At 41.1% G+C, this 27,941-nt stretch overlaps 1 protein-coding gene across 9 annotated transcripts in view; it reads right to left on the bottom strand.

Moving 5' to 3' along the window:
- Positions 1-27,581, bottom strand: part of LOC113037617 (clathrin coat assembly protein AP180) — a 31,001-nt gene extending 3,420 nt beyond the window's left edge. For 2 of the 9 annotated variants that reach the window (XR_003274641.1, XM_026194882.1), the window contains exons 1-19: positions 26,854-27,577; positions 26,459-26,737; positions 16,000-16,142; positions 15,454-15,529; positions 13,759-13,861; positions 13,518-13,611; positions 13,294-13,405; positions 13,068-13,174; positions 12,914-12,955; positions 12,326-12,399; positions 12,138-12,143; positions 11,571-11,583; positions 11,345-11,478; positions 10,692-10,765; positions 10,471-10,485; positions 9,697-9,867; positions 7,284-7,382; positions 3,881-3,967; positions 3,159-3,233 (exon numbers count right to left, since the gene is read on the bottom strand). Coding sequence is in view for 8 of the 9 variants with exons in the window: in XM_026194882.1 (XP_026050667.1) it covers positions 3,159-3,233; positions 3,881-3,967; positions 7,284-7,382; positions 9,697-9,867; positions 10,471-10,485; positions 10,692-10,765; positions 11,345-11,478; positions 11,571-11,583; positions 12,138-12,143; positions 12,326-12,399; positions 12,914-12,955; positions 13,068-13,174; positions 13,294-13,405; positions 13,518-13,611; positions 13,759-13,861; positions 15,454-15,529; positions 16,000-16,142; positions 26,459-26,588 (1,555 nt within the window). In the remaining variant the exon portion in view is untranslated. Of the gene's footprint in view, positions 1-830; positions 918-3,158; positions 3,234-3,880; positions 3,968-7,283; positions 7,383-9,696; positions 9,868-10,470; positions 10,486-10,691; positions 10,766-11,344; positions 11,479-11,570; positions 11,584-12,137; positions 12,144-12,325; positions 12,400-12,913; positions 12,956-13,067; positions 13,175-13,293; positions 13,406-13,517; positions 13,612-13,758; positions 13,862-15,453; positions 15,530-15,999; positions 16,143-26,458; positions 26,738-26,853 lie in introns of all 9 variants that reach the window. The other 7 variants (XM_026194876.1, XM_026194878.1, XM_026194879.1 and 4 more) reach the window with 7 other exon arrangements.
- Between the last annotated feature and the right edge of the window lie 360 nt (positions 27,582-27,941).

Below are 27,941 nucleotides of genomic sequence, written 5' to 3' on the forward strand. Positions count from 1 at the left end.
AGGTGGAAAGATTAATAAGTTGGCTTATCTTTAACACAAGCACTCTTAAAGTTCACAAGAATGATTTACTTTCATAAATAATTTTAAGTGTAAAGAAACATATTTGTGGTTTATAGGGGAGTTAGAGCTACTGCTGCTATTTTTACTTGACTTTCTTTTTATTGTGAACTAAGTGTCAGATGGAGTCACACACTCAAAAAATGACTCTTTGCCCTCATAAACTTTAAGCAACTCACTCTGTGAGTTTGGTGCTATCAGAGGTTTCTTCCTTTTAAAAGGGAGTTTTTCCTTCCCACTGTCACCAAGCACTTGCTCATAGGTGGTCATCTGATGATTGGTGCTTTCTCTGTAATTTTATAGAGTCTTTACCATACAAAATAAAACAACTTGAGGTGATTGTTGATGTGATTTGGTCCTATAGAAATATAACTGATTTGAACTGAATATTGAATAAATGTAATGATTGTACGCCACTCAAATAAAATTCATTTCACCAAATTCCCAAATGTTTTACATTGTAACAAAATTATAAGTATTCAAATTACTTAGTTAGCATTTTGGGCATGTATACCATAAATAGGTTTGGCTCTGTTAAATATAAAAGAAAATGTGACTGCCAGCACATCTAACGTTCCCAAGACTGCTTTTCTCTTTTGTTTAATATGTAAAGAAGTAACTCTCAAGCCTTTCACAATTTATTTAGAATGAATAAATAAAGCAAACCTTACAATTTAAGAATCTCTGCTGGAGAACAAACAAGCATATTTCTCAAAATGTTAATTTACTGCATTACATAGTCCAGAAATCTAGAAATCTAAAACTCTACTTACTACTTGCCATGTTAGCCATAGAGGTGTCAACATCCCCAGCCTGGGGAGTCACTGTGGGCTTCATTACATCCCCTAGGCCATCAAATACTACAGCAGGGAGGAGGTGCAACAGGGAAGGGAGAAGATGGACAGGGGAGGGAGATATTAGTATCCTTCACTACAAGCAATTCTCACACTCTACTACAACTCAAGAGCAGGCCTTCTTATTACTTGGGATATTACCATGACAACCAACAGATGTCTCCATGACAACAGCGAAAAGAGAGCATTGAAATGTAACCTACTGAGGAAGAGTTGGTTCATTTAAAATACGACATATGGTTTCTTTTTGGAAAATACTAAATCTTAGTGAATTTCAATCATGTGAAATAGAATATAACATAAAACCATCGAATATATGACTCAGGAGACATCTGTTATGATCAATTGCAGTAAGATAAAGAACTTTAAAAGTACATATATATGTGGGACAGATATAAACCTGAGCTTGCTTCTGCATAGCATCAAACATGATGTCAAGAATGCGACCGTTAATGTAGTTTTCCCATGAGTTTGTGACTGCTGCAGAAACTGGCATGAGGGCAGAAGCACTGAAGCTAGAATGAAGCTGGGTTAAATGCTAAAGAAGCACTGAATAATAACTGCTACTTCACACAGTCCTCATAACCGTCAAGCATCTGGTGTTTCAGGAGAAAGTGCAGCTGAGCTTGCCTTGCACCACCGCAATGCAGTGCACTGTGGGAAATTAGCGTGTTAAAGAGCAAGGGGACTCACCCAATCAAATGGCAGGAAGCAAGAAATGAGCCAGCCCAAGAGCCAGATGAAGAAAGAGAGCGAGGGAGAGAGAAAGAGAGGAGAGTAAAAAAAAAAAGCACAGATGCCAAAGAGAGAGGGGGGAAAATGCAATGAGGTTTCAATAGAGTGTTTTTTTTCTAAGGAGGTTATTGTATGGTTGATAGAAAGGAAGGAAAAGAGAAAGAGTTAAGCCTTAAAGCAGAAGTATTGCAGACCATTAGTTATATAATATGAGACCAGCAGCACAAAAGGAGAGGACCAGGAACCACATAAGCAGGGATCAAGTATTGAAAGGTGAGAAAGATTGGAGGATTTTCTGAAGAATATAAGTCGTCATAAGCAAAATGTGATGCTGTTATCATGAAACTGAAGCAAAAACCAAGCCAGCAGAAACATGCACCATTTTGTGTGGCACAAACAGTGTTGATGTATGTTGCTCTTAAAAGTTAATAAATACAATCCAAAGAGAAGCTGCTGACAGCAAACCATTTCATTAACCATTACCAAAGTTAATAGAAACAGTAAGTGATACATCCACTGACACGAAACAGCTAGTCTGGCAAGCAAACCGATTTTAAGATTATCAAAGAAAGTGTTAGTAAAATATTGTAAAGTGATATTATGGTATTAGCAAGACAACAACAAGGAATCATGAGTGTTATTACAAGATGAACAGCTGTAGCCATGGATGAATGATCAGGTTAGGGCCTCTGAGCTAAGCAGAAACCCCAACCTATTCTTTTTTGGACAGGGCATCCAGGGCCCAAAAGACAGGAGAAGCAAGGTCGATAGATCTATTAACACATAAAAGTTCCACAATATGTTTAAGTCATGTTAACTCATCAACCAAAGCCTTACTGTATTCAAACAATATATTATTACTAATATTATGAATCAAATCCTTTTGTGCTGTCTGTCATTTGCAGAACATGCATGTGAACCTGTTGATGTCAAGTATGCAACTGTTTTTGTTTTTGGCAAGTGTCAGAAAAAAAACAGAGTAGCTCCTCTGTTTAGCAAGCCAAAGCAAAAGTAGAGGGGAGGACTTTGGACTTAAGGAACTTGAGCAGCACTGACTTTGCTGAGAGCATGGTCTGAAAGGTGAAGTTCTGATGAGTGAGTAGTTTGTTACCGCATATATATTAATAATATAGACTCATATTTGGAGCGCATGAGTCCATCATTGAAATAATTTTTGAGTGGGGAATTCTATAAATGAGCGTGCTTGTTTGGTACCATGACGCCATCCAGTCAGTCTGTGAGGACCTCTGGTTAATGTTCTCTCTTTTATTCCACGCTTACAGACTTTACAAAACAATACCATCAGTCTATTTCCACTTTAAACTCGACAAAAACAAACCTTAATACAGAGGCTTTAGCTCAGGAGCCTCCAGACCTGTGCTCATAATATCTGTTATGAAATCCATCCATGACCACAATACATGCAGTGAGAGGGAACTATTTCATACAAACATGATGATATAACCTTCACTGATCACATTCAGGTTGGCACTTCCACATCTGAGGATTTACCTGACATCAGTTCAGCACCGGGGGCAACAGGAGCAGGGGCAGCAGCAGCAGCTGGGGCATCTCCTCCTGTAGGCTCTGGCAGGTCAACCAAAAAACATAAACACAGTCCACCATTCATTCCATGACAGGGTCGCAGTGGGTCGAGCCATTTCCATCGCAGCATTAAGGCAAAGAAGGGGAACAATCAGCCTTCAGCTTCACACTATTAATGTCAGACAAAATGCTTAGAGTTAGAAAAGAGGGCTTGAAAGCATGAGCGCAGGATTTTCGATTTCAGAAAATGAAAACATCACACACACATACTGCTTATAAAAATGGCCTTTTCACATGTAACACTCAGATATACACAGCAAGGAATTTTAGTTGTTAGATTTGGGCTCATAATCCTATTTTTCTAGAGGATAAATGAGAGCAAGTATAATTGTGCTGAAGTAGTGTAGCCACTTTTAGTTTAACAGAAAGAAAATCTTGAGCCAGAGTCATTATTAGCAGTTGATAAATACTTTGACTCATCTCAGCTATCTGTGTGCGAATCTCCAATAATGTATCCACCCACATGAATAACAAAAACAAAATATACAGCAGCAACAATCGCAATAGCTATGATCATAAAGGAGAAAACCTGATGGTTTCAAAATCACTTGTTTCATTTTATGTCCTTCGCTTCCTCAGCGTGAACAAGAGAGGCAGAGTGAGGGGAGGCGGTCATGTGAGTTACCCACCACCAAACAGATTCATGATGGCTCCTGTGTCAATTTTGGATGGGGGTGCTGAGGAGAGGATGGGGGCAGAGGAGCTGAACACATCCGCTGGAGGAGGCAAGGTGGAGATTATGTTTTTAGACCCCAAACACGCACAAATACACACTAAACACACACACACACACAGAAACTATTCATTATAATGCACAGTGCGCTTTTATCAAGTTCAGTTTCAGTGCACGCAGTACATGCCGGAATAAGAAAAGAGGTAAGTGTCATTCACTAAATGCTTCAGACAGCTCAGTGGCTTTCAGCTGACCCATAACAGAGCAATCTCATTTCCTTCTTTTCTTCCCTGATCAAAGCCAAGGACAAAGCTGAAAAACACAAACAGCAAGACAGGATATGAGAGTAAGAGCACGCGCAAGATGGCAGATTGAGTGCAAAAGGGTACCTGCTGAAAACAAGTCAGCACTGGGAGCGAGGTCTGTTTTGGAGAAGCTCGTGTCTGGCATGGAGTCAAAGATATCTACAAATACATGCGCACCCAAGACAGGAATATTAAAAAGCTCAAACTCTTTCAACTGGAGAGGCAAAGCTGCAAACATGTGCACATTTTCCCTCATAAAAATAATGACAAAAAAAATGTCAAACAGCCTCAAATCAGAGTCAAGAAGACACCAGCCTGCCTCAGTATGATGCGATAGTTACTAATGCCGGATCACACAAATCTCCAATGTTTACCACTGAAAAGGTCAATCCCAGGGCTGGTGGTGCTGGCGGCAATAGGAGCTGAAATGGTTGCAGTGGTGGTGATGGTGTTGGATGAGGAGGTGAAGAGCGGTGAAGGGGAATGGGAAGGGGAGGGCTGGGGCACACCCGAGCTAAAACAGGCATCCAGGGAACTAGCCGGGTTATTGCTCTCCACTGACATCATGCCGAAAAGGTCTAGACCTGAAGACGCTGCGTTGGTGCTACCATCTGAGGGAGCAAAGGGGTCTTTTGGGAAGAAATGGGGGGTGTTGGGGGTAGGAAAGAAATGTAAAACATTGAGAGAAGGGGAATGTTAGACATTGACTTTGATACAAAAGAGAGCAGACATATGGCACTGAGCAAAGGTTTAGGTCAATTCTAGACATTAGATATCTGGTCCCCCGCAGAGGCCTGATCCCAATATCAATGCGTCAGTCTGTCTTTACACAAAAAGACAGTGAAAAGTGAGAGACAGGCTGACACAGAAAAACTGCAGCAAGTGCTTCAAGATGCTTTGAAAAATGTTCCTTTGAGAACTGGTGCTGCATCAAAGAAAAAGTGCAAGCACAACAATTACTGATTTGAGGGTGAACTTATGAAGCTACTCACTGCATTATTTTTCAACATTTTTGCACAATACTGTATGTTTTATGTAACGGTTACAGGAGTACCGCAATAACCACAAGAAGGAGGTCAGAGAAATGGAAAACATCAGATGGGAATGATAGGAGGTGAAAATGTGCAGAGCTCCAACATACTCCTGCTGTCAGTCGTAACAGTTACAGCTATAAATAGCATCTGTGATGGGAGAGAAAATGACAAACAACTGGAGCGGATATTAAATCCTTTCACAGTCCATAACGTTAGGAACTTCAAATAAAACCAGGCAGTCTTCTCCATAACAGAAAGTCTAAAGTTTTCTTGTGATGACAAAAGACAAGCATGAATATTCTTGCTCTTGAACGCCACTAACAAGATTTCCCTTCCATACCCAAGCAGTAATGATGAATGAATCCATACTACCTGCACAAAGACGTGAGTTTAAACCCTCATTAACCTTTACACATTCACAACCACAGGCATCTACATCTTTCTCTGTAAAGTTATAACATTTTCTTCTTTCACAGTCATAATAAAAGAAATACAAAAACAACATAACAAGCAATATATTCCATTAAAGTCCTGTATTTGAACAACTCTTTGTTGTGCCCATGTTATCTCCATGTTCTGAGTTCAAACTACGGAAATGCACAGAAGTCGAAAGAATACCTTCCTAACTAGGAAAATAAAGTATGTAAGTAAAATATAGTAATTATTGATGAGAAACTCTGACTCACACAATTGCATTCTTCTACCGTGACACTATCGAGAGTGTGCTGGTGCACGCCATCCCTGTGTGGTACGCTGGTTGCACAACAGCTGACAAGAAGAGACTACAGAGGGTCATCAGAACTGCAGAGAAGGTGATCGGCTGTCCACTCCCCTCCCTGGACTTAATTGGCAGCTCAAGATGTCTCTCCAGAGCCAGGGCAATTATAAAGGACCACCTCCATCCTAGCCACCACCTCTTCAACATCCTGCCCTCTGGAAAAAGGCTCAGATCCATCAGGTGCAAAACCAACAGACTAAAGAACGCCTCTGTCAGTGCGCCCCAGGGTGGCTGTGGCTACAATGTAGCTTGCCATCACCAGTGTGTGAATGTGTGTGTGAATGGGTGGATGGCAGGTTGTGTAAAGCGCTTTGGGGTCCTTAGGGACTAGAAAAGCGCTATACAAATACAGGCCATTTACCATTTACCATTCTTCCCGTGGGCTGTCAGAACTCTTAATGCAAACTAAGAGTGTGTAAAGACTTCCCCAAGACATCCACCCTGACACTGCTGTTGATCATGTGCAATATCTCAGTCTTTCCATGTTCTGTGCAATATTTTTGGCTCATGTGCAATTATTTTGGTCCCAGTCTGTTTCAATGTTTCCTACACATACACCATGTATATAGTTCCACTCACATATGTATACATGTACACTGTTTTTATTTTATTTTATTCTATTTATTTAATTATTTATTTCTTTTCCGCCTTCGTTGTATATTGGTTTCTCTTCTTCTTACTTTATCACCTTTGTGGTTCAGCTACCCAATTTCGCTGTGCAAGAAACTGCACAATGACAAGAAAAAGCTCTAAGTCTCTAAGTCTAAGTCTCTAAATAAATATGCGCATTTTGAAAAGTTACAGGAGAAAATATAAAGCCACGATAGCGTGACTCAACGTACACAAACAAAAGCTAGCATTATTTTTTAATAGTTACACCTGTACCTTTTCTACTGTGAGTAGGTTTTTTATTACTCTGTGTAATTAAAAAAAACAAAAAAACAACAACTTTGAAACAATTGGTTTTTATTTTAGATAGCTGTAGCTGTTGAAGCCAGCAAATCTCTAAAGCTAATTAAGCTAATATTAGCATCACAAATTAGCTCACAGCTTCTTTCCTGTTGAGGTTTTGAGTTTTTAGCTAACTTGCTTTGCTGTGTTGTTTGTATGTTTTCATGCAGAAAACATGTAAAGAAAGAATTGCTTAACTGCATGTTTTTTGTTGTTGTTGCTTTCTCATGTATGCCACTGGCTGACACACATACACACTCTCTCTCACACAGACAGATGTTGGTCACCCACCAGTTCCAGCGTTGGCAGCTGGGGTGGATGTAGCAGCAGCCCCACCTTCAGCTGCTCCTGCGGAGGCCTCAGCGGCAGGAGCAGGACTTGCGAAGGCTTCTGCAAAACCCCAGGAGAGGACAGAAACGCGGAGAGAGACAGATGAAGAAATAAGGATAAAAAAGAGAGAGTCAAAAAGCCAGAGGAAAACAAGACTATTAAGAAAAAAGAACATAAGATTAAAGCGTTTAAGTTGCAGAAGCATTTTTAAGCTGTTTTCAGCTTTTAGAAACAGCAGCGTACAGAACTGTTATGTGACATCAATGACTGACAGGTGAATGAGCAAATGGGAATACAGACAGGAGGCATTACAGCAAGGATTAATCTAGTGCACAAAGAGCCGAATAAGCCAGGACTCTACAAGTGTTACAGCTGCCATCTGTAGCTGTAGACATGTGACAGGGTTTGATAGAATTGCTTTTCAGAGATCAAAGAAAAGCATTACGGCCTATCAAACAGGACGCATGAGTGCAGCAGTGTATATACAAGCCAAAAGTGAACATGTGGTGAGTATGTGGAGAATATCTGTAGAAATATTAAGTCTAAATCTGATTGTACATTTTGTATGGATTAAAATAATGTGATTGCTTTCCCAAAAAAGCACATCACATAAAACTGCGTACCACCGATAAACGATTAAAACACAACTCATCACTAAACTGCTTGTTAGTCATTCTTATTATCATATTAGCTAGTTCATTCATTTAAATTCTATATTGAGATATTTTTCACATCAGAATTTCACTTTTAGTAATTTAAATAATGACACTTTTCATGACACTAAAGCATTGTTACTGCCCACATAGTTACACACGTTACCCAAGTAAATTTCTTCCAAGAAGGAGCAACCCTGAATGGTGACAAGATTTCATGTACCTCTCCAAATCTGATCAATTCCGCTCATAACATTTTGAAACAAAAGTTGTAATTGCAGTACTGTACTTAGCTGCGGTGTGCTGTGGAAATAACAGCTCATGGATAATTCGGACCACCCTGTGCACCACTTAGTGCACAGTACTTTTAGTAATAGACTGATTTTTTGTTTGTTGCTACATGATCAGACACAGGAAATCTTTTATACTACACGTTAGCCACTATACCACTCTCTGTAATACAGTCGATTATTATTATGTCACGGAGCACAGGAAAAGCAAGCCAACGGTCCAGAACTACAATCCTGGCTGTGCACAAATTCAGCCAAGCAATGAACTGATCAAGAACAACTGGCATGCAACATCTCTCAAAGCTATGCTAGAATGATAGTTTATTGAACAGGGTTTGATGCATCAACTGCAAATTAACAATGCCCTATTTTGCCCCCAAATCTTTATCTAGCAAACCTTTCAACTATGATGAGAAAAACCCCACTCAGCACAGCCACGCATGCCTGGGAGTGGAACCTAACCAGTCAGCCGGCTTTTTTGTCTTTGGCCTGTGGTGGTAACGCTGTCTGGATTTACAGTTTCTTGTAAATCTTGTAGAGTTTCTATCAGAAGAAACTTTGCAATCTTCACCTTGTAGTTAGACCCTTCATGTTCACCCAATATGTGTTCCTGTCACTAATGTGCACACTCTGTGAGCCCAAAGCAAGAGGCACACCTATTGAGTCTCCTCACTAAGAAACACTTTTAATAACCCTGCTGAAGTATAGACAGTGATAAGTTACAGATTAATCTTGTGAAATAAGTCAGCATTGCTGCAGGGTAGCTGATAGTTCCCCCAACTCTACCCTCACATGACAATGAATAGCGTCACAAGAAAACGAACATAGTAACCTCCAAAATGGCAAACCCTAGTTCACAAACCATCTTTTCTACACAACCTGCATGGAAGCATTTCTTTCTTTTCACCTTCTTTTAACGCTGAGTAATATCAATGCCGGCCAAAATTACGATCAGCATCTTGTTAATAAATTGATGTTTTTAGGGCATCAACGTCAAAAAGATGCTAACAGAGGCAGGGACTACTACACTGTCATGAACTGTGGCATTAGGAAATGAAAAGTGAAAATTCATGTGATAAGTTTTTCTAAACATTGAGTAGCATTGTAAGCTATTAAGTGTATATATTTTGACATGGTTAATCCATAATCAAATGTATTTAGTCTGTTTAAATATAACTAAATAATGTGGGGCTATAATTTTAAGGCAGTTGATAGGGATGTGCATCAATCCAGTACGCAGTGAAAGTTTTTGATGATACAACTTTGCTTGCAGTGGACAGACAACAACTGCCATAATTCAGCAAAGTTCTGTCTACATACTGTACGTGTTTGAGCATGCAGTCGTCTGTGTTATCATATCGTGTGATGGGTTTTACAGTTGAGCTTCCCAGAGTGATTCCTTCGTAGAGAATTTTCTGGAAGCCCACTGACCTCCCAACAGATCCACATTGGCGGCGCCAGGGGAGGTGGCAGCTGCTGTGCTAGTGGGAGGAGCTAGAGAGACTCCAGGTTCTGCTGCTGCAGGAGTGGGCGATGCCGCTGCAAGGGAGGGGGTGGGCTCAGCTGCGAGGGTGGGTTCAGATAGCAAGGAATCGCCCATTTCTTCCAGTACCATCAGGGGTGTTTGAAATCCCCATAGAAAGGAGGCAAAATAAACCACAAAAGAGGAACCAAAATAGCCAGTGGAGTCACCGTTGTGAGAGTGAAGAAAAAAAAAAGCCAAAAGAAAGGTCAATCCAAATAAAGCCCAATAAAGATCATTTAGAAGTGGCCAAAAAAAAGAAGAAGAAAAACCCGTATTTTTAAACAAATTAAAAGTCGCCAAATGATCCAGCATTGTCCAGTCATAACCAAGAAATAGATATTAAAAAGCAATCAACCAAAATAGCCCCCATTATAAACCAAAAACAGACAATGGAGTATGTGGAGGGAGGGGAGGGAGAAGGCAGAGAGAAACAAAGAGAGTACTCAGACTAAGAGAACAGCTTGAGGAGACAAACAGGGAAGTAACCATGTGACACTGCTGCAATGTTGTCTATTTTTATATTTTCTAAATAGAGAAACAATATATTGCCTCCAGGTTGCTTCAATTTCATATTACAGCAAGAAAACCAGGAAAATCAAGGCAACCTGGAGGAGGTTTTACGAATGGACTAGTCTGGACCAGATCCTACAGGTGAAGTAAAGAGGAGGAGTTGCACTCACCTGATCCAAGAAGATCTACGGAGGCAGAAAACAAAGAAACAGGGAGAAGATATGTCTTGTTCTGGGGATTTGATTTGATTCTCTAGTCAACTCCAATGAAAATAGACTGTTACGTGTTCACTAAAAGGACTAGATTACCTGTCGTTCTTTCTAACAATGACTGCGACGAAAACCATGTGCATGATACCAGCAGCTGTTCTAAAGGAAGGAGGGCCACTTACCTCCCCAAGATGTGGGGGCAGCTGATGGTGCTGAAGGGCCAGTAGAGGCCAGTGGATCCAGATCTAGCAATGAACTGGAAGATGATAAAGTTTTAACCACACTTTTCTGAGTGAAAATTTTCTGCTGCACATGATCAATAGTTTACTTGCACTTAATCAGCTGGGTGAGGTTAAAATAGCACTGTTGGAGTGACATTTTGTTACCTAGCACTAAAAAAAGTGGAGACAACATCGTGGGAAATGTCTTGCTTCTGAGATCATTTACCCATCATCCAAATTATACATGTGAACTAAATGAAATTATAAACTAAACTGGGCAAGCAGACACCAAAAAATCACAATTCGTGATTTCTGTCTGTCTGTTAAAATTCTGTCATTCCCAATCACTTCCACTTTGTTATAATACCACTAACAGCTGACTGTGGAATATTTCATAGAGAGGAAATTTCACACTGGACATGTTGCACGGGTGGCATCGTATCATGGTACCATGCTGGAATTGGATTGATCAATTCTGATGGGTGGTGATTACTTTTGGCAATACTGACAATACAGATACACTGTAAGTATATGGTATTTTATAGATGTTAACAAAATCCAATGTTTTTTGAAAGGTTGCATTGGCGGGGTATTTACTAGAAATAGGAACCTACTCTTCAGCCGGTTCAGGAGCAGCTGAAGCAGCAGCGCTGCCAGCACTGTCCCCAGGAGGAGGCTGCAATGTGGGAACAGCATTTGAAGATTTGGCTGGAGTTGACGTTGGAGACACATTGTTTGTAGGAGATCCCTGGAAAGTAGACAGACAAGCCCCCTTTCAGTGCTGATTCACAATATAAAAGGCTAAAGAAAAAAACAGACTACTTTAAATGTGCATCTTACCTTTGTTGGAGACCTGAAAGTGGAAGAAAAAGAGGAGGTATAAGTGATGTGCTTAAAACAAACTGCTTGACAAAAGCTCAATTTTACAGATCATTTTAAACTCAATATCGGGGATTCAAACAAACATTTAAGATAGACTGCATCATATGTGATCATATGAAGAGTTAATTTCCAAAGTACCATAATATATAATCAAGTATGAAAACAAGAATAAAATCCAGCCCATAAGATTTGTTAAATCAGTCTGATTTTGCCAGCTTTTATTTCATTTTCAGTTTGACTTGGGAATGAAACCCTTCATATAGCGATTCACATTGCATATTAGCGTATGACAGTACACATGTGGTGACCTGCTGTTTACCAAAACATGTGTCTCTCAGAGGTCACGCATGTAATCACACCGACACACACATTTCCACATGTGAACTATTCGATTGATCCAGTTCATAATTCACATGTGAATAATGTGCCCATTTATTACCTGGGGGAGGGTGGGGCGAGAGGTGGGACAGTAAATACATCTAAATAATTAGTAAACTGCAAACGAAACATAACACATATGCTCACCCTTCACTGGTGTTTCCAAATCAACGTAAAGGAGAGTAAAAGAGAGGAGGGGTTAAAGGAAACTGTAGAAATACAAAACCTGTTTCTACCAATATTTCTATTGGCTACTCGTGAAAACAAAAGCGGGAGATAGAAAGAGTTATCCTAATGTTTTTACTATGACGTTGCAAAGAAATGTTACGTCTTACCCCTTCTTTCCACCTTTTATATCCTCCAGGCCATTCATGTGGGTTTCCAGAGATTCTAGGATACTGCTGGGAGCCTGAGCAGAACAAAGAAATTTCAAACTGTAATCACAACTCCACACAAATCTTAAATCATCTCCTCAGATACATTCCAGCCGAGGTTTAATCACCAGAAACAAGAGTGAGAGAAAATCCCACCGCATTAGTCACATGCATGTGTCTATGCACACACAAACACAAGAGTGATTTGTGTGTTTTGTGTGACTTGTTTGTCAAATTAAAGAAAGGTCAACGTGCCAACACTTCATCCTCTAAACAGGCACTCAGCCAAAATAACCCCTTTGTTTCTGTGGTTACCGGTTCCTCGAGAGGTTTAAAGGGGCAGTCCTCGTCATCCGAGTCTGCTAGATCCACCACTACCCCTGGGTGGAGACACTGGGTGGGGAGATGGTGGTGGGTGAGACATGGGCTTCTGTGTATGCATGTGTGTGTGAGAGGAGATGGATGGTATTCATATGCATTATATATTCTTGATCCCATCGCTTGCAAAGTGGGATTAAAAAACCCTGAGAGCTGTGATATGTAACTTACATAGTTGATGTCGGGAATGTCATTTTTGTCAACTCCAACTGTCTGTTAAAGAAAAGAAATATATATATATTTAAAAAACAATATTATCACACTGCACAGACTCAGTTTTTACAGTCACTATGTGAGTCAAAAGAAAAAGGACTGCTGAGGCTACCTCAGCCAGCTTCATGAATTCTCCAATCTTTGTCACCCTGGTTAGGAAACGCTTGTAGATCTCCAAGGCCTCCTTGCATTCACTCTTCTTCATTTTGAAGAATTTCTCTACACACAAAAACAAGAGGTTTGCTGACTGACAAACACCTTGTCCATCTTTTTTGATTATCATCGGTGAAATGAACAAAAAAAACCTGCAATCTATTCACTTTAAGTGGACTACTAACCTAATAGGTTGATGATCCCATCATTGTAGGATGCAAACAGTTTCACCAAGTCCTTGAAGAGAAGCAGAAATGCAGCATTGATGATCCCATTGTTCAGCTCCTTGGGATGAACCTGAGAGGAGACAGGACAGAGATAAGTAGGGCTGTCTGAGGTTCTGTTCATCCAAATAAATAAAGAAGAAGAAAAAGAGCGAAAAAGTGTGCAAATCAAAGCAAAGACGCACATCAAACTCCAGGAGTGTGTCAATCTGTGTCTGCAGAACAGGCATGCCTTTCAGCAGCTTCTCAGTAGTCATGGTTCTCATCACTCCATCAGCGCTGAGGTAACACAACAGAGAGAGTATTTTACACAAAAGAAGAGCCACAGGTTTTAACCACACACTAAGTAAAAGCATGTAAAAGAAAATGCTAATGGCCAAACAAGTGTTGCTATGAGCAACTGCATGCACACCGTGTTTACCGTACCCTTTCTTGACTCTGGTGAAGTCAAATGCCATCTGGCGGTAAGCGAAGGCTTTCTCATTCAGGTATCGTCCATACCGCCTGATGAATGTAGACATGTCATAGCCTACACAAAATGAAATCAAAATTAAATGATTGTTGAACAAAAAGCTAATAGGCTTCTTGCTGTCTGCTCGTATTTGTTTCTTGATTATTTCTATTATTTGTCATTTGTTTCTCAACAGCTCACTTCATGCATTGATCTCTTTTTGTCCTAGTGGGAAAATATTTTTTAGAACCTGCAGTAAACAGTGTATCCCTAAAGCAGTCAATATAACAGGAAGCACAATTTCCCCGTGTGTAGCTGAGATAGTTTGGTCCATAATTTGCTGAACACACAATTTTGTAGCCTCTGTACATTACCACAGTGGTAATGTACCACATCAAACAAAAAATATTTTTATGTAGCCCCCATTTGCAGAGGCTAAAATGAATCTGCCAATTCAAGTGAGACCTGTCATCTTATTATTTCATGACACATGAAGTCACAAGACACAATATTTGATATAATAAGGTTTCATAGCTTTTCACTGTAATTTTAAGAGCCCAAAGGGATGTCAGTGCAAGTGAGCGAGGTCGTCATTTGGCTAAAAATACACCTTTGTGAGGGCCAAATCAGTGATCTGGTACATTCTTAAAAGGAAAAAATGCATTGGCCAGTTAAGCAACTCTAAAAGGTCCGAAATACATCAGAAGACAACAAAATGCATGATGACAGCATTTTTTCCATAGTTAAGAAAAAGGACACTCTTAAGAAAGTAGACATATCATTATCAAGAGATGCATTCATGAATGGAAGATGGCTTATAACAAGGTGCAAATCACTGGTTTCACTCAAAAACAGAAAGGCCAGAATTAGATTTTCAGGACTGGATAATGACCCAAAATACAAAAGCAATGCAACAGTTTGTCGAGGAAAAAAATAAAATATTCTTCAAAGGATCACCTGATTTTTCAGTTATTGAATAAAACCGTACATGGAAAGACCCTGCAATAAAGGTGGCTGCAGTAAAGGCTTAGCAGCCACCTTGCAATGGAACAAATACAGCATTAGGTGATGTCCATGGGTTCTAAACTTCAGCAACCATAAACTGGGAAGGATTTCCATCCAAGTATTAAAAACAGTCCTTATATTTAAAATTATGTTAGTTTGTCCAATTCATTTTAAATCTCTGAAAATGGGGGAGCTGTGTATTTAAAGGGCTGTAATTCTTCAAGTCTGTACTTCACTTAGATTGTCTGGTTGTGTACAGAGATGAAACTACAAAAATTCTATCCTTGTCCAACAAATTATGGATCTCATTAGTTGACACCGATTAAGTCCAAGCGAAAGGTGGAGCAGGAAAGGAGGTGGTTTGAAAAGCGTGCAACAAATTAAACAACACCCTAGATTGAATGTATATATGGAAGGGTAGCGGCTGATCCATCAGCACTGAGATCGGCTGCTGGGATTGTAGCTGATATGTGATATTTGTTATTTTCCTGTTAGTTCCTATTTTTCCTAACTTTATGTAGGTTCTTCTCTAAAATCTGTAACCTAAGGAGCAAAGGATGAGAAAGTTCAGTAATGTGCGGTTATTATCAGATTATCCATTTACAAAGAACGATACACAACGACACAAAGGGAGGATATTACAGTTGATCAGACTGTCGTCTTACCATGAGATCCGGTTTTGTCAATAAAGTTGCTGAGGTTGAACAAGGATGTCCTGGATGCCAAGTACTGAATGAACCTCTGAGAAAGAGAAAGAAAACCCAGTGAACATTCCTGTAGAAGTCAAAGCTGAAAACTACAGCCAACAACACAGCATTGACATCTTTAGTAAGGGTTTTCTTTGTTGTGCTTTTCAAGCTTTTATTCCATTATTTAATAGCTTTTACAGGAGTAATGCACAGTGGACCCATTCCACTAACTTGTGGTCAAAGCCTCTATTTATTTGTGAAACATCAGGCTTCCTGCAAATGCCTTGAAAGACCAATTTCAGCTCTCTAAAGTGGTAACTTCACACCACACCAGACATTTATTATTTATTTCAAAGGGGTGGCTGTTTTTGTCAGCAATTAGAAAAAAAACTTTACTATATTAAAGTATACTATAATATATACTATTCAGCATTTCTATTGATCTTTTATCCTGATTAGAAGAGATTCAAGCTTAAACCAAACTGCTTCACATGTTAAATGGTCTATTTACTGTTCACTAACCTCATTGCCATAGACACACATGTGGTGTGTGGTGACGAGGGCCTTGAAGACGACCACCCAGCTGGCGTTGGTGGATCGCTCAAACAGTGTGTCAGCCATCTGAGGGATGTTCACGTTGGTGGTATTGGTGGCTGACACCAGGTCTGCAACACAGCAACAAAGAGTTCTACTCATCTGTCAAAGGTTCTCTCACAGAGTGCTTTAACCTTGTGGTAACTTTAAACAGCTTATTGTCGTCGTCTTCTTCTTCTTCTTTTAACTACAGTGGATTGCCTGTCTCCATCTCACCCCATCACTTACATCCGCTTCTGTCATGCAAAGAATCTGCATGCTTTCCTTTACTACATCTAAGGGTCTTCTCTGTGGTATTCTTCTTTTCCTCCTGACTGACAGCTCCATATTCAACAGCATGCCTCCACCTCTCTAGGCTCTCTGCTTTGATGAAAACCAACCCCACCTTCAATCGATCTGTCACTTCTACCTTACACCTCACTACTGTCTCACTGTCCTCATACATGTCCTGCACCACCCTCACATGCTTCTCTGTCATGCCTGACTTCCTCATACAGTACCCCATCATGTGCTTTCTCTAGATCTACAAAAACACACTGCAACTCCTTATGATCTTCTCCATTCAAACCAAATATCACGTCTGTAGTGCTCTTTCTCTGGATGAAGCCATGCTGCTGCCCACTGGTCATCACCTCTCTTCTTGATCTAGCTTTAACAACTCTTTCCCATAGCCTCATGTTATGGCTCATTAGTTTTATTACTCTGTAGTTACTACAGCTCTGCACATCACCGTGTTCTTGAAAATTGGTTCCTGTAGACTTCATCTCCTTTCCTCAGGCTTCATCTCACTCTCCAGGATTGTATTAAACATTCTGGTCAAACAGTCCACTGCCATTGCTCCTAGACATCTGCATACTTCTGCAGCAATGTCTCAAAGACCAAACACCTTTCTAATCTTTATTCTCTTCATAGCTGCCCCCCACTTCCTTTTTACTAATCCTCTGTACTTCCTGATTCACTAACTTTCCTACACCCTTCATTAAATAGCTTATTATATGCTATTAAAAGGGAAGTGAACTTATTCTTAGACACACATCTGCAAGATTTTCTGCCCTGATTTAACTGCTCTGATTAAATTTTGATTAAGTGAGGAGGCAAAGTGCTCACTGCAGAGCTGCACCAGACAGTTATGAAAATATTGAGGCAGGAGAAATACCTGATGCACATACCAAATGTTGGTGCAAGAACCCAGCCACCCACCCACACACACACACACACACACACACACACACACACACACACACACACACACAGACTCACATAAGGGGGGACACACGCTGACAATGCAGAGAGAGAAAGAGAGAGAATTATGCTTTGTCATCTCTCCCTGGCTGCCAGTTCAGATACTCAGACAGAGAAGTCTCCAGAAATAAAGAGTCCTGACTATTGCATCAGTAAAAAATATAACAGAAGGTACAACGTACTTTGACAGTAATGATACAGATAAGATGAACCTAGGCGTAACCCAAATACCGAATCTTTTGGTTTTTCTGTTTTGAGAAAAACCAAAAGATTCGGGTTTTGAAAAGGTTGGACTCATGTGATTTCTCAATCTATTTCAGACTCATGTTCTTCTTGTGAACACTCAAGATTTTCATTCTCTATATCTAACATACCACGGCTGATAGCAAAAGAAAACTGAGTTTTTGTATTGAAAATGTAAAAAAATAAATAAATAAAATCTAATAAGCAGAAATAAAGATAGAGACACTAAAGACACATGAATGGTCCATGGCTTGAAACTAATAAAGCTATAATCACTAATATTTTAGTATTTAGTATTTATTTATTTATTGTCATTGTCAAGAACAATGAAATTGCGTTTGGGGCTTCCATACAACCCAAAAAAAAGAAGAAAATAATAAATACCCCTTAAAACCCAAGTGTACATATTTAACCCAGTGTGACTCCAATGCAATAAGACAATCCTTAGCAATAATGTTCGTAGAAATTCAGACAAAGACCTGAGAAACATGACAAAATACAACAATGCAACCCATTCAATATTATTGTACTGTGAGATATGATATCAGATATGATAGTTATCTATTTAAGAAAGAGGGGGGGGGGGGGCAGGAGGGGGAAGAGAATAAAGATATGATCACTAATCATGCATTACACCTACAGAAGCTACGGCTCAATCATGGACACTTATGATGTGAAGCTCCCAGTGCACCCTTTTTGTGCTGATGTTAATGTCCGTGGGCGCTGGTGACTTTTTCACACTATGCACCTCAGCACTCAAGCACCCCAATGTGTGACTTTATGTGTTCTCGACTGACCGAGTTACTGTGCTTCCACTTTGCATTAATGCCACTTACAGTTGATTGTAAAATATCTAGGTGGGAAGAAATTTCACAAACTGACTTTCTGTAATGCCTAAGTGAGCTCTTTAGAATGACCCATTTTTTCAGAAATGTTTATAGACTGCATGGCTAAGTACTCAGTACTTGATTTTATATACTTGAATGAAAGCCCTAAATTCAAAGATTAAGAGGTGTGGGCCAATACTTTTGTCCATATACTGTGCATCAGCATTGCTCACAAGCTTAAAATAATGGTATGATGACATGAACTGTGAACGGTTCTGCATCAGCCATGCCTATCTGCAATGAATAATGAACAGTTTGTTTATTCTTTTTTCCTTTGTTCATGCTTTGATTGAGTTTGGCATCAGTTTGTTTTCTTTCCAATAAAGAAAGGATATGGCATGCGGCTGAAAAGTAGGCACAAAAAGTTTAGTTGAAACAGAAGAAGTAACACTTTGAGAGGGCACTGACAGACATTTATGAAGTGTAAATAAAGAAATGTATCCATTGGTAGATTTTGTATATGTTGTGCTCACTGTGGCAGTAGAACAGATGAACATTTCGTTTTATATGTTCTTGCTCGCTTAAACATAGCATAGTGTAGCTGTACATTGTTTTGTGTCCTGCTGACATTGGCATCTGAACAACAAGGACACAACTGAGTGCATCCATACAGAAAGAAATGCAGCAAATATTGGCAGACATCTGTGATAATGGAGGGAGTGGAAGGCCATTCTATTCAATAGACCTTGAGCTTGTTTCAAATAGGTAGAGAGCAAACTATAAATTAAACCAGACCACAAGTCTGCAAGGTGATGAGAAAAGGGATGACAAGAAGGAAGAGAACAGTAGGGAGTCAGATGAGTGTGCAATAAAAGAAGCGATATACGAGTTTGAGCAATGAAGCTGCTCAGGGTCCAGACAACAGGCTGGTTGGGGGGTTGGGGGTTTTAATGCTTGGGGTGCTGTAAACAGATTATTACTAATCACTGATCCTGTTCTTTTCTGTTGTGGTTGGTTGCTACACCTCACACACCCTGTTCTACACACTGCTCATCACCTAACACGTCTTCATTATCAGCTTTTTGTCTGTGGCGTTGTAGGATGTTTCACTGATAATCTGATGGAACTGATGATCTTAGCACAAAACGAACCGGACAAAATGAAAATAAACAGCAGGTGGATGTGCTCCATGAATGTGTTTTAGCTGGTTCACAGTGATGATCACAGCTCTTCCTTTGATCTTTGTTGAACTAATTACACCCCAGTCCATCTGTACAGCTTCACCAGATGGTAACAGCGACACTTCAGCTGCTCCAAAGATGTCTGATGTTTTTAATGAAGGTTGGGGTGACATCAGTCCTTCCACTGTACATGTTTAGATATGATTTAGTCTCCATTTTCCCACTTTAGTGTCATTTAGTCTATGTTAAAGAAAATCTTCTCTCATTTTTTATCATTTCAACCAATCATCCCCTTCCTTATTTGAATATACTCTATGTTTTGTTAAAGATTGTCCTGAAGCTTTTTCAAACACACACAAACAGAGTCAGGATCCACAATGGCTGAGATTAGATTATATAACATTATCATGTCACTGGCACAGCTACAAGTTTAGATTTCTATTAGCAGCATGAGCACAGCACTAACCAAGAGCCATTTTCTCAGATGTCCAGCTCATAATAAATATCAATTTACATACATAATCTCATCCGTTTATGGATGTTAGCTATGTTGCCATATTAGCCATATCACGGGTTGTAATCCATGCTGCCGTGTTGTGGTACCATAACCCGAAACAAACACACACTGACATACAACTGGTGTGCCTATGTGTGCATAATGAGGATTGGCTGAGCTAAATAAAGACTCTTACGGTAATCCACGAGTTCTAAGAATGAACTGCGAGGCCTCACACTGTGTATTTCTCTGCACCACAGTGTCTCAGTGTGCGTTTTCTACCCTACATCTTAGTCTGAGGAATGAGTTTTACAGTTACACAACAAAATCGTGCACCAGCCCGAATATTCTAGATAATGGTAAGCAGAACACATCTGCTTACTGTGCTACATGTGTAGATTTATAATGCTATCAATAATACTTTAGGCGGTTGTTCATTGGAAATATATAGCACATAAATTTCAGACCTAGCATATACAGCTAGCTAAACATTACAATTTCTATGGTAAATAAAAGTTAAATAAGGAGCTTTTAATGTGACCAGTATCTCATATGGGACCTCACTGCACCACTTAGCAGAATGTTTTAATCAGCTAACATTTTGGGAAACATCTAACTTGCTAACAGAAGGTACCATGGATTCCCGACCTGACCGAGTCCTTTTTTCTCTTTTTTTGTTGTTATTGTATTTCTTGTTCTTGTTTTTTTTATTGAGGACTGTACTACTCCACAATGAAGCTCAGAATTTTATGGACAATCGTGTTTTTTATCACATTTTTTACGGCATCTGTGTCCGGAGAGCGCGTGGAGGTCCGACCGCCAATTGTTTACAGCAGGGATCAGCTGTTAGCCCTCGGGGCCTCCGCTGTTCTGCCTACCGCCAAGCGAGCCAACATCCCCCAATAGGTGAGGAGGAAGAGACGCGGCACTCGGGGCGGGATTGGGCGTCGCAGTAAGGTTAGGAGGTACCGGCCAGCGATTCCATCTGTTATTATGGGGAACGTTAGATCGCTCCCCAAAAAAATGGATGAACTGGCGGCTCTAACCCGACATTAGAGGAGCTACAGGGAATGCAGCGTGATGTGCTTCACAGAGTCGTGGCTAACCACGCTAACTCTGGATTCACACATAAACATAGATGGTTTCCATCTGGTCCGGGCAGAAATAAAAAAGAAAAGTGGTAAGAAGAGAGGAGGGGGTTTGGCTGTGTTTGTGAACGATAGATGGTGTAACTCTGGTCATTTATCTATCAAAGAGACGCTAGGCTGTAAGGACATTGAGCTGCTAGCGGTTAGCATGAGACCGCACTATTTACCGCGAGAGTTTACACACGTCATTATGATAGCTGTGTATGTCCCGCCGTCTGCTAACGCTGCAGCAGCCTGTGAGATCCTGCACACTGTAACCAGCAGACTCCAAGCACAGCATCCTCAGGCCCTTTTCCTGATCTCTGGGGACTTTAATCACATCTCCCCATTCTCCACTCTCCCCGCCTTCACCCAGTATGTCACCTACCACACCAGAGACAATAAAACATTGGACTTATTGTATGCTAACACCAAGGAGACATACAGCTCATCACCTCTCCCTCCCCTGGGGGGCTCAGATCACAACCTGGTTCATCTCCAGCCTGTGTATAAACCTTTAGTACACAGAGAACCAGTTATGAAATGCACAGTTAGGAAATGGTTGGCAGAGACTGAAGAGGCCCTGAGGGACTGTTTCCATTCTACTGTATGGGACAACCTCTGCAGCCCTTTGGAGGATGACCTCAACAGCATCACAGACCGCATTACGGATTACATGAACTTCTGTGTGGACAACACCATACCCATCATAAAGGTACGGTGTTTTTCTAACAACAAGCCATGGATAAATCCTGAAATAAAGGCTCTCCTCAAGGAGAAGAAGAGTCTTCTCCGGTACCCATACCAAAGACCTCCCATCCCAAGGACCTCAGCAGCTACAGGCCGGTAGCCCTAACATCACATCTGATGAAGACCCTCGAGAGGTTGGTTCTAAACCATCTGCGCCCCCTGGTGAGGTCTTCATCTGCTGCAGTTTGCTTACCAGCCTGGCATCGGGGTGGAGGACACCATCATCTACCTCCTGCACCGAGCTCTGACTCACCTGGAGAAGCCTGAAAGCACTGTGAGGATCATGTTCTTTGATTTCTCTAGTGCTTTCAACACCATCCAGCCACGACTTCTGAGAGACAAGCTGGAGCTATCGGGAGTGGACCACCACTCTGGACTACCTCACAGAACGCCCACAGTATGTGATGTCACAGGGCTGTGTCTCTGATACGCTGGTCTGCAGTACGGGGGCCCCACAGAGAACTGTGCTGGCACCGTTCCTCTTCACCCTCTACACTGCAGACTTCTCCATCAACTCCCCACGCTACCACCTACAGAAGTTCTCTGACGACTCTACCATAGTCGGCCTCATCACAGGTGAGGATGACTCAGAGTACAGACAGTGGACTGGACTTTGTGGACTGGTGCCAGCAGAACCACCTGCTGATCAATGCCAGGAAAACCAAGGAGTTGGTGGTGGATTTCCGGAGATGCAGACCCACCACACTGACACCGGTGAACATCCGGGGAGTGGACATTGAGATAGTGGACTCGTATAGGTACCTGGGTGTTCACCTGAATAATAAGCTAGACTGGAGCCACGACACTGATACTCTTTACAGGAAGGGTCAGAGCAGACTCTACCTGCTGAGGCGGCTGAGGTCATTTGGAGTCCAGGGAGCGCTTTTAAAGACCTTCTATGACTCTGTGGTGGCATCTGTCATTTTTTACAGTGTTGTATGTTGGAGCAGTAGTTTATTGGCAGCTGAGAAGAAGAGGTTGGATAAACTCATTAGGAAGGCCAGCTCTGTTCTGGGATGCACCCTGGACCCAGTGCAGGTGGTGGGAGACAGAAGGACTCTGGCCAAAATAACATCTCTGATGGACAGAGTCTCCCACCCAATGCATGTAAATGTTACTGAACTGCAGAGCTCCTTCAGTGACAGACTGCTGCATCCTCGATGCATGAAGGAGCGTTTCTGCAGGTCCTTCCTCCCTGCAGCTGTCAGACTGTACAATCAGAACTGCTCCCAACAAACATAGATGTTTACATCAGCGCTGTAACTTGGCACTATTTTATCAACCGATTCACACTATAACCACGGTTTGCCTCTGATCTGTATTAAATTTTATTTAATTTAATAAAGGTACAGTACTCTGTTTTTGGTAACCATTGTCGTTGATGTAAATATGTAAAAATTGTGTATGTTTCTGTTCTGTGTCTTGTGTACTGTTTGTTTGTATATGTGTCTTTCTTGCTGCTGTTACACCCAAATTTCCCCTTGTGGGACAATTAAAGGATTATTCTATTCTATTCTACCAGTACTCTAGTGTTTATATGTGAAATACAGTGCATGGATAAAGATATTTGATGGTTAGCACAGGTTAGCATAAGTTCTCAAAACAGGGGAAAACTTTCTAGCCTTGCTTTATCTAAATACATCAAAATTAGCCAAAGCTAGTAAATTCATCTCACGCTGACAACAGGAAATTAGGAAGTTAGTGCTCCCACACCACACACTCCCTACAGCAAGTAGCTCCATTTGTTTGAGTTGGCAGAATTTTTATGCAGATGCAGACCCAAAAGGAAGTTGTGTCTCTTCCCTTTGGGTCTGCATCAAACCAGGGATCTTTCACTTATAATCCACTACACCATAAAGCCTCTTCCATGTTACTCTGCAATCTGAAAATAGCAATATTCCACTTTCAATATATACAGTGTTTCTTTAAAACACTGTTTAGAAACTTAATCTAACTAAACAGACTGTGAAGAATTAAAAAAATAGGACATTACAGTATGTTGAAGTTGTCAAATATGTACGTTAGTATATTGTACTGTCTGCTTAAGTTAGCATGCTAATTAGCTAGCACCAGGTGACGGAATAGCAATGTTGTCCGGAGAGGATTTTTTTTTTTTTACAGTCTGTGATTCTTTACTCTTTTTAATCATGCTGAATGAAAGACAGTCAATGAAAAAAACATAAACTCAATGATGTCTGATGTCTTAGCAGTTTGGTTTCTTCCTGCATTTATACTTCCTCACACATGCTTTAGATGCCCCCTCCCAGAGTCACTGACAATAGGCAATACCAAGGACTGGCCCACACAGCATATAAGTGAGGTCATATCATTAATCCAGCAACCCCTTCCACTTATGAATTGCATCTTTAAATCGAGGAGATGTAAAATGTTAGTTTGTGAAGTTTATAGATGCCAGTGGGCACGTGTTCTACATCTGGAAAAAGCCAGGCTGACTCAGGTACTAAACTACTGACTGAATAATCTAAAGCTCGTATGACATAGTTCTAGATCAGGTAAGAACACTGCGACACTCTTCATAACAGCAATTTTATACCAATTTGACATTTAAAAAACGGACAATCAGTGCCTGTGGTGATGAGAAAACGCTACTCTTTCATTGACCTTGGGTGGATACATTAACTCTGTACATGCCCTCCATTGTTTCTTTCACTATGTTTGCCATAACCATGCATGACTAGACAAACCAGAAATACAAAATTCAATGCAGTGTGTCATTTAACCCCAGCACGTTTCATAATAAAATCAAACACAGACATCTAAGTCAAAAGACAAGGCGATTTTTGCTCCAAAGGAAAAGCACATAACATTTTGAGCTTTTAGTTTGTAGTTTATTCATGGGTGGAAAGGCACCTGTATGTTCTTACTAATCCATATTTACACACCTGCTTCTTCTAAGGCTACTTATTATGTTGCTGAAGACAATCAAATCAGTAATTTGTTCTCATAAAAGTGGACCATGTCACTAAAAAGGTCAGACAGTTAACTGTACTGAAAGACCAAAACAAATGTCTCAGTTTAATAGCTACACATCCATTGTGATTTCCTCTGCAGTCTAGTGATGACAGGCATGTCATTTCCACTCTTTCTTCTCAGAGTCCCCTTCTGTCATTACACTGCCCCCTGACACTATTAATCTGTTCCCTTGGCAACTGCACTGCACAACCACCGCTACACATGCATGTCAAGCATTGAATAACCCTAATAATCACCAAGCAATAACTAAAACCTGTAGTTGCATAATATATTTAATATTATTAATCAAAAACACTGAAAGCTAGCTAATTAGAAATGTTTTGATCATTAAAAATTACCCTAGTGAGCCTTTAGTTGTTTATTAGATTTTTTTGCTATGTGTGGTTCTTCATAGGTCTTCATAGTGAAAATGTGTTTTACTGTTTTGAGATGAGGAATTTCCTCCAGCCAAGACTGCAGCAGAGGCACAGTGGCCTACATACCAGAGGTCTGTTGAACTGCCCTGTTGAATTACCCTAGAAATAGACCCAGTATAACCTATTTGATTATGGAAATAAAAGACACATGTTTATGTTATAGCTTACTAAATGAAAATATATAGAGAAATCTCTACATGTCTGCAGCAGTTTTATGTCCTTGGACAAAAAGGCTACAAGCAATGCCGGTAAAGGTTTTCCCAACACGTCCACACATGCACATGTCCAAATCAGCACCACTGAAAGCTAGAAACACTGAAACTATCACATGGAGCAGCAGAGAATGAGGAAACAATGCTCTCTGGTGTAGTCTAGCTTTTGCATTGTCACCTTTGGCTTTGTAAATTATGCAAGACAGCCATTGGCTGATTTTTAAATTATTCAGCAGGGGAGTGGATCACAAGATATAAAGTCCTAGCAGAAGACACAGGACCAGACTAGACCTGACCACACACACACACAACCTTGGAAAACACACAGGCAGACATACAAGAAAAAGAGCCAATCAAACTATCCAGAGCAGTGCCACTGCTTTGGGTTGACTCAGTGTTTGTGGTAATGATGATTTGTGGAGGTGGCTCCTGCTGTCATCTGTAGATGTGTCAATGAAGCTGTGAGGTTTGTAATTTAATTCAGCTGTGACTTTATTGGTCTTAAATGGCTCCACTCTAACCCAGTTAGTGCACAGGCTCCTGTACGCTGCACCACCTCGGTTACAGTCGGTTTCAGCATGGAGTAAAAGAAAGTGGCCTTGAAACAGCAGGGGAAGGGAAACTTAAATGGGTCTGTCAATCTACCTTAAAATCATACATGTTTCTCCTTCCCAATCTCTCCTTCTTTCTCCCTGGGTGTCCACCATCTTCGCTGGACACAAAGGGTCAACAGAGGGGGTCATCACCATGGCTACTATATCCTGCAGCACACCCATTTAAGTAAACGGAACGAACAAGCCCATAATGCTGGCATGGTCTGCGTGTGTGGCTGTGTAATATGTAAGGCCTAGGACCTATAAAGCTACAGTCAGTGCAGTGAGGATGAGGGCCACACTTACATTCCAGGTGCTTTTTCTTGGGCGCCATCACTTCGTGAGTGGTGGCTTTGCAGACAGCCCGGGCCATATCCGATCCCGTTAGCTGGTACTGCGCAGCGGCAATGCGATCCGTGAGCGTTTGCCCCGACATTTTCTCCTAGTTGTTTCGACCTCCTCAGGAATTTATTTCACCACAGGACGGTGAGGGGGAGGGGGGAAAAATACGAATACAACCCAGCTTCTTCCCTGCGGTTCACTGAGATGAGTGCGTCCCTCTCCCAGATAATATAGGCCTGCGACCTTATGTGTGGGAGGGGGTGGGGGGAAAGCAGAGAAAATGAGCTGGATAAATGTTATTTTCGCAGTAAATCGTGTGGTCACGTTGTTAATATTCGCCGTTGCATGAGTAGACTTACGCAAGGTTGTGAATTCCCGGCGGCTCGTTCTGTTATAGGCTCCGAGCGTTCAGTTCAGCACCTTGGAGAGCTAAAGCCACTCGGTTATGTAACAAGCTGGCGACGAAAGCTATTTTCTCAACCCGGTGAAATTTATTCCAGCAATGGAATAGACTCGTCTAATCGTAGAACAGTGTTTCTGAAAAATAAGGTATATAAATCAGCGCTGCATAAGTCGGTCAAATGTCCCTGTTGGGGGGAACACCGGTTTTGGCTCCCTTTCCCTCCTTCGTTGTTGCATTAAAAAAAAGCTTTTGAATAAACGAAGAACCCGCAGTGCAAAGCAGGTCGTCAGATTGCGGCTTTTCTTTCCTCTTTGATCCGTCAGTCTCGGCTCGGAAATGCCGTTTCAGGCTGTGGTCCTTTCCTCAGATAGAAAATTGCGCACCGCTTCCCGTCGCCAACACTGCGCAGCGCAAGAGGCTCGGGAACAGGAAAAGCGAGGAGGGAATTTCCTTTTCCCCTTCCCCCTGTGGTTTGTTTATTTATTTGACCTGTCTACAAGTCCATCCAGACTCTCCTCTCGGCAGCTTCTCGGACAGCGTTGGGTGACACACGTCGCATCACCACGTCTCTTAAAGGGGTGTGGGCATGGGGGGGGTCACAGTACAGAAATCGCTATCAATTTGCGCCAAAGGGTTAATACACCAGCGTCATGGTGGCATACTAGCTGCTGCATGTGGGCTGTATCCCACCGGGGCTGCTCGTAGATCACGCGGAGTGACAGATGATGAAGGTGAAACAATTCCTGCTCTAAGCAGGCTCCTTTTAAATATGTGATCGGCAGAGGTATTTTTAATCACACGTTAAACCACAAAAAACTACTGATCACAATATTTTTTTGTTTTGTATTTGGGAACATCACGTATTTTGTATTCAGAGCAGATGATATTGGGGATGTATGCCATATGGTGAGTTAGCGTATTTGCTTGTAGCTCAACTCTGCCAGAGAGCTCGATAATCACGATGCATTCTGGGTAGACCCGGCCATGTTGTTGTTCACGTAAAACCAAAGTTAGTCATTTATGCTGCTATTATGAGCCCTTGGC

This window comes from Astatotilapia calliptera, chromosome 15 (assembly GCF_900246225.1).
Source record: "Astatotilapia calliptera chromosome 15, fAstCal1.2, whole genome shotgun sequence".
Lineage (NCBI taxonomy): Eukaryota > Metazoa > Chordata > Actinopteri > Cichliformes > Cichlidae > Astatotilapia > Astatotilapia calliptera.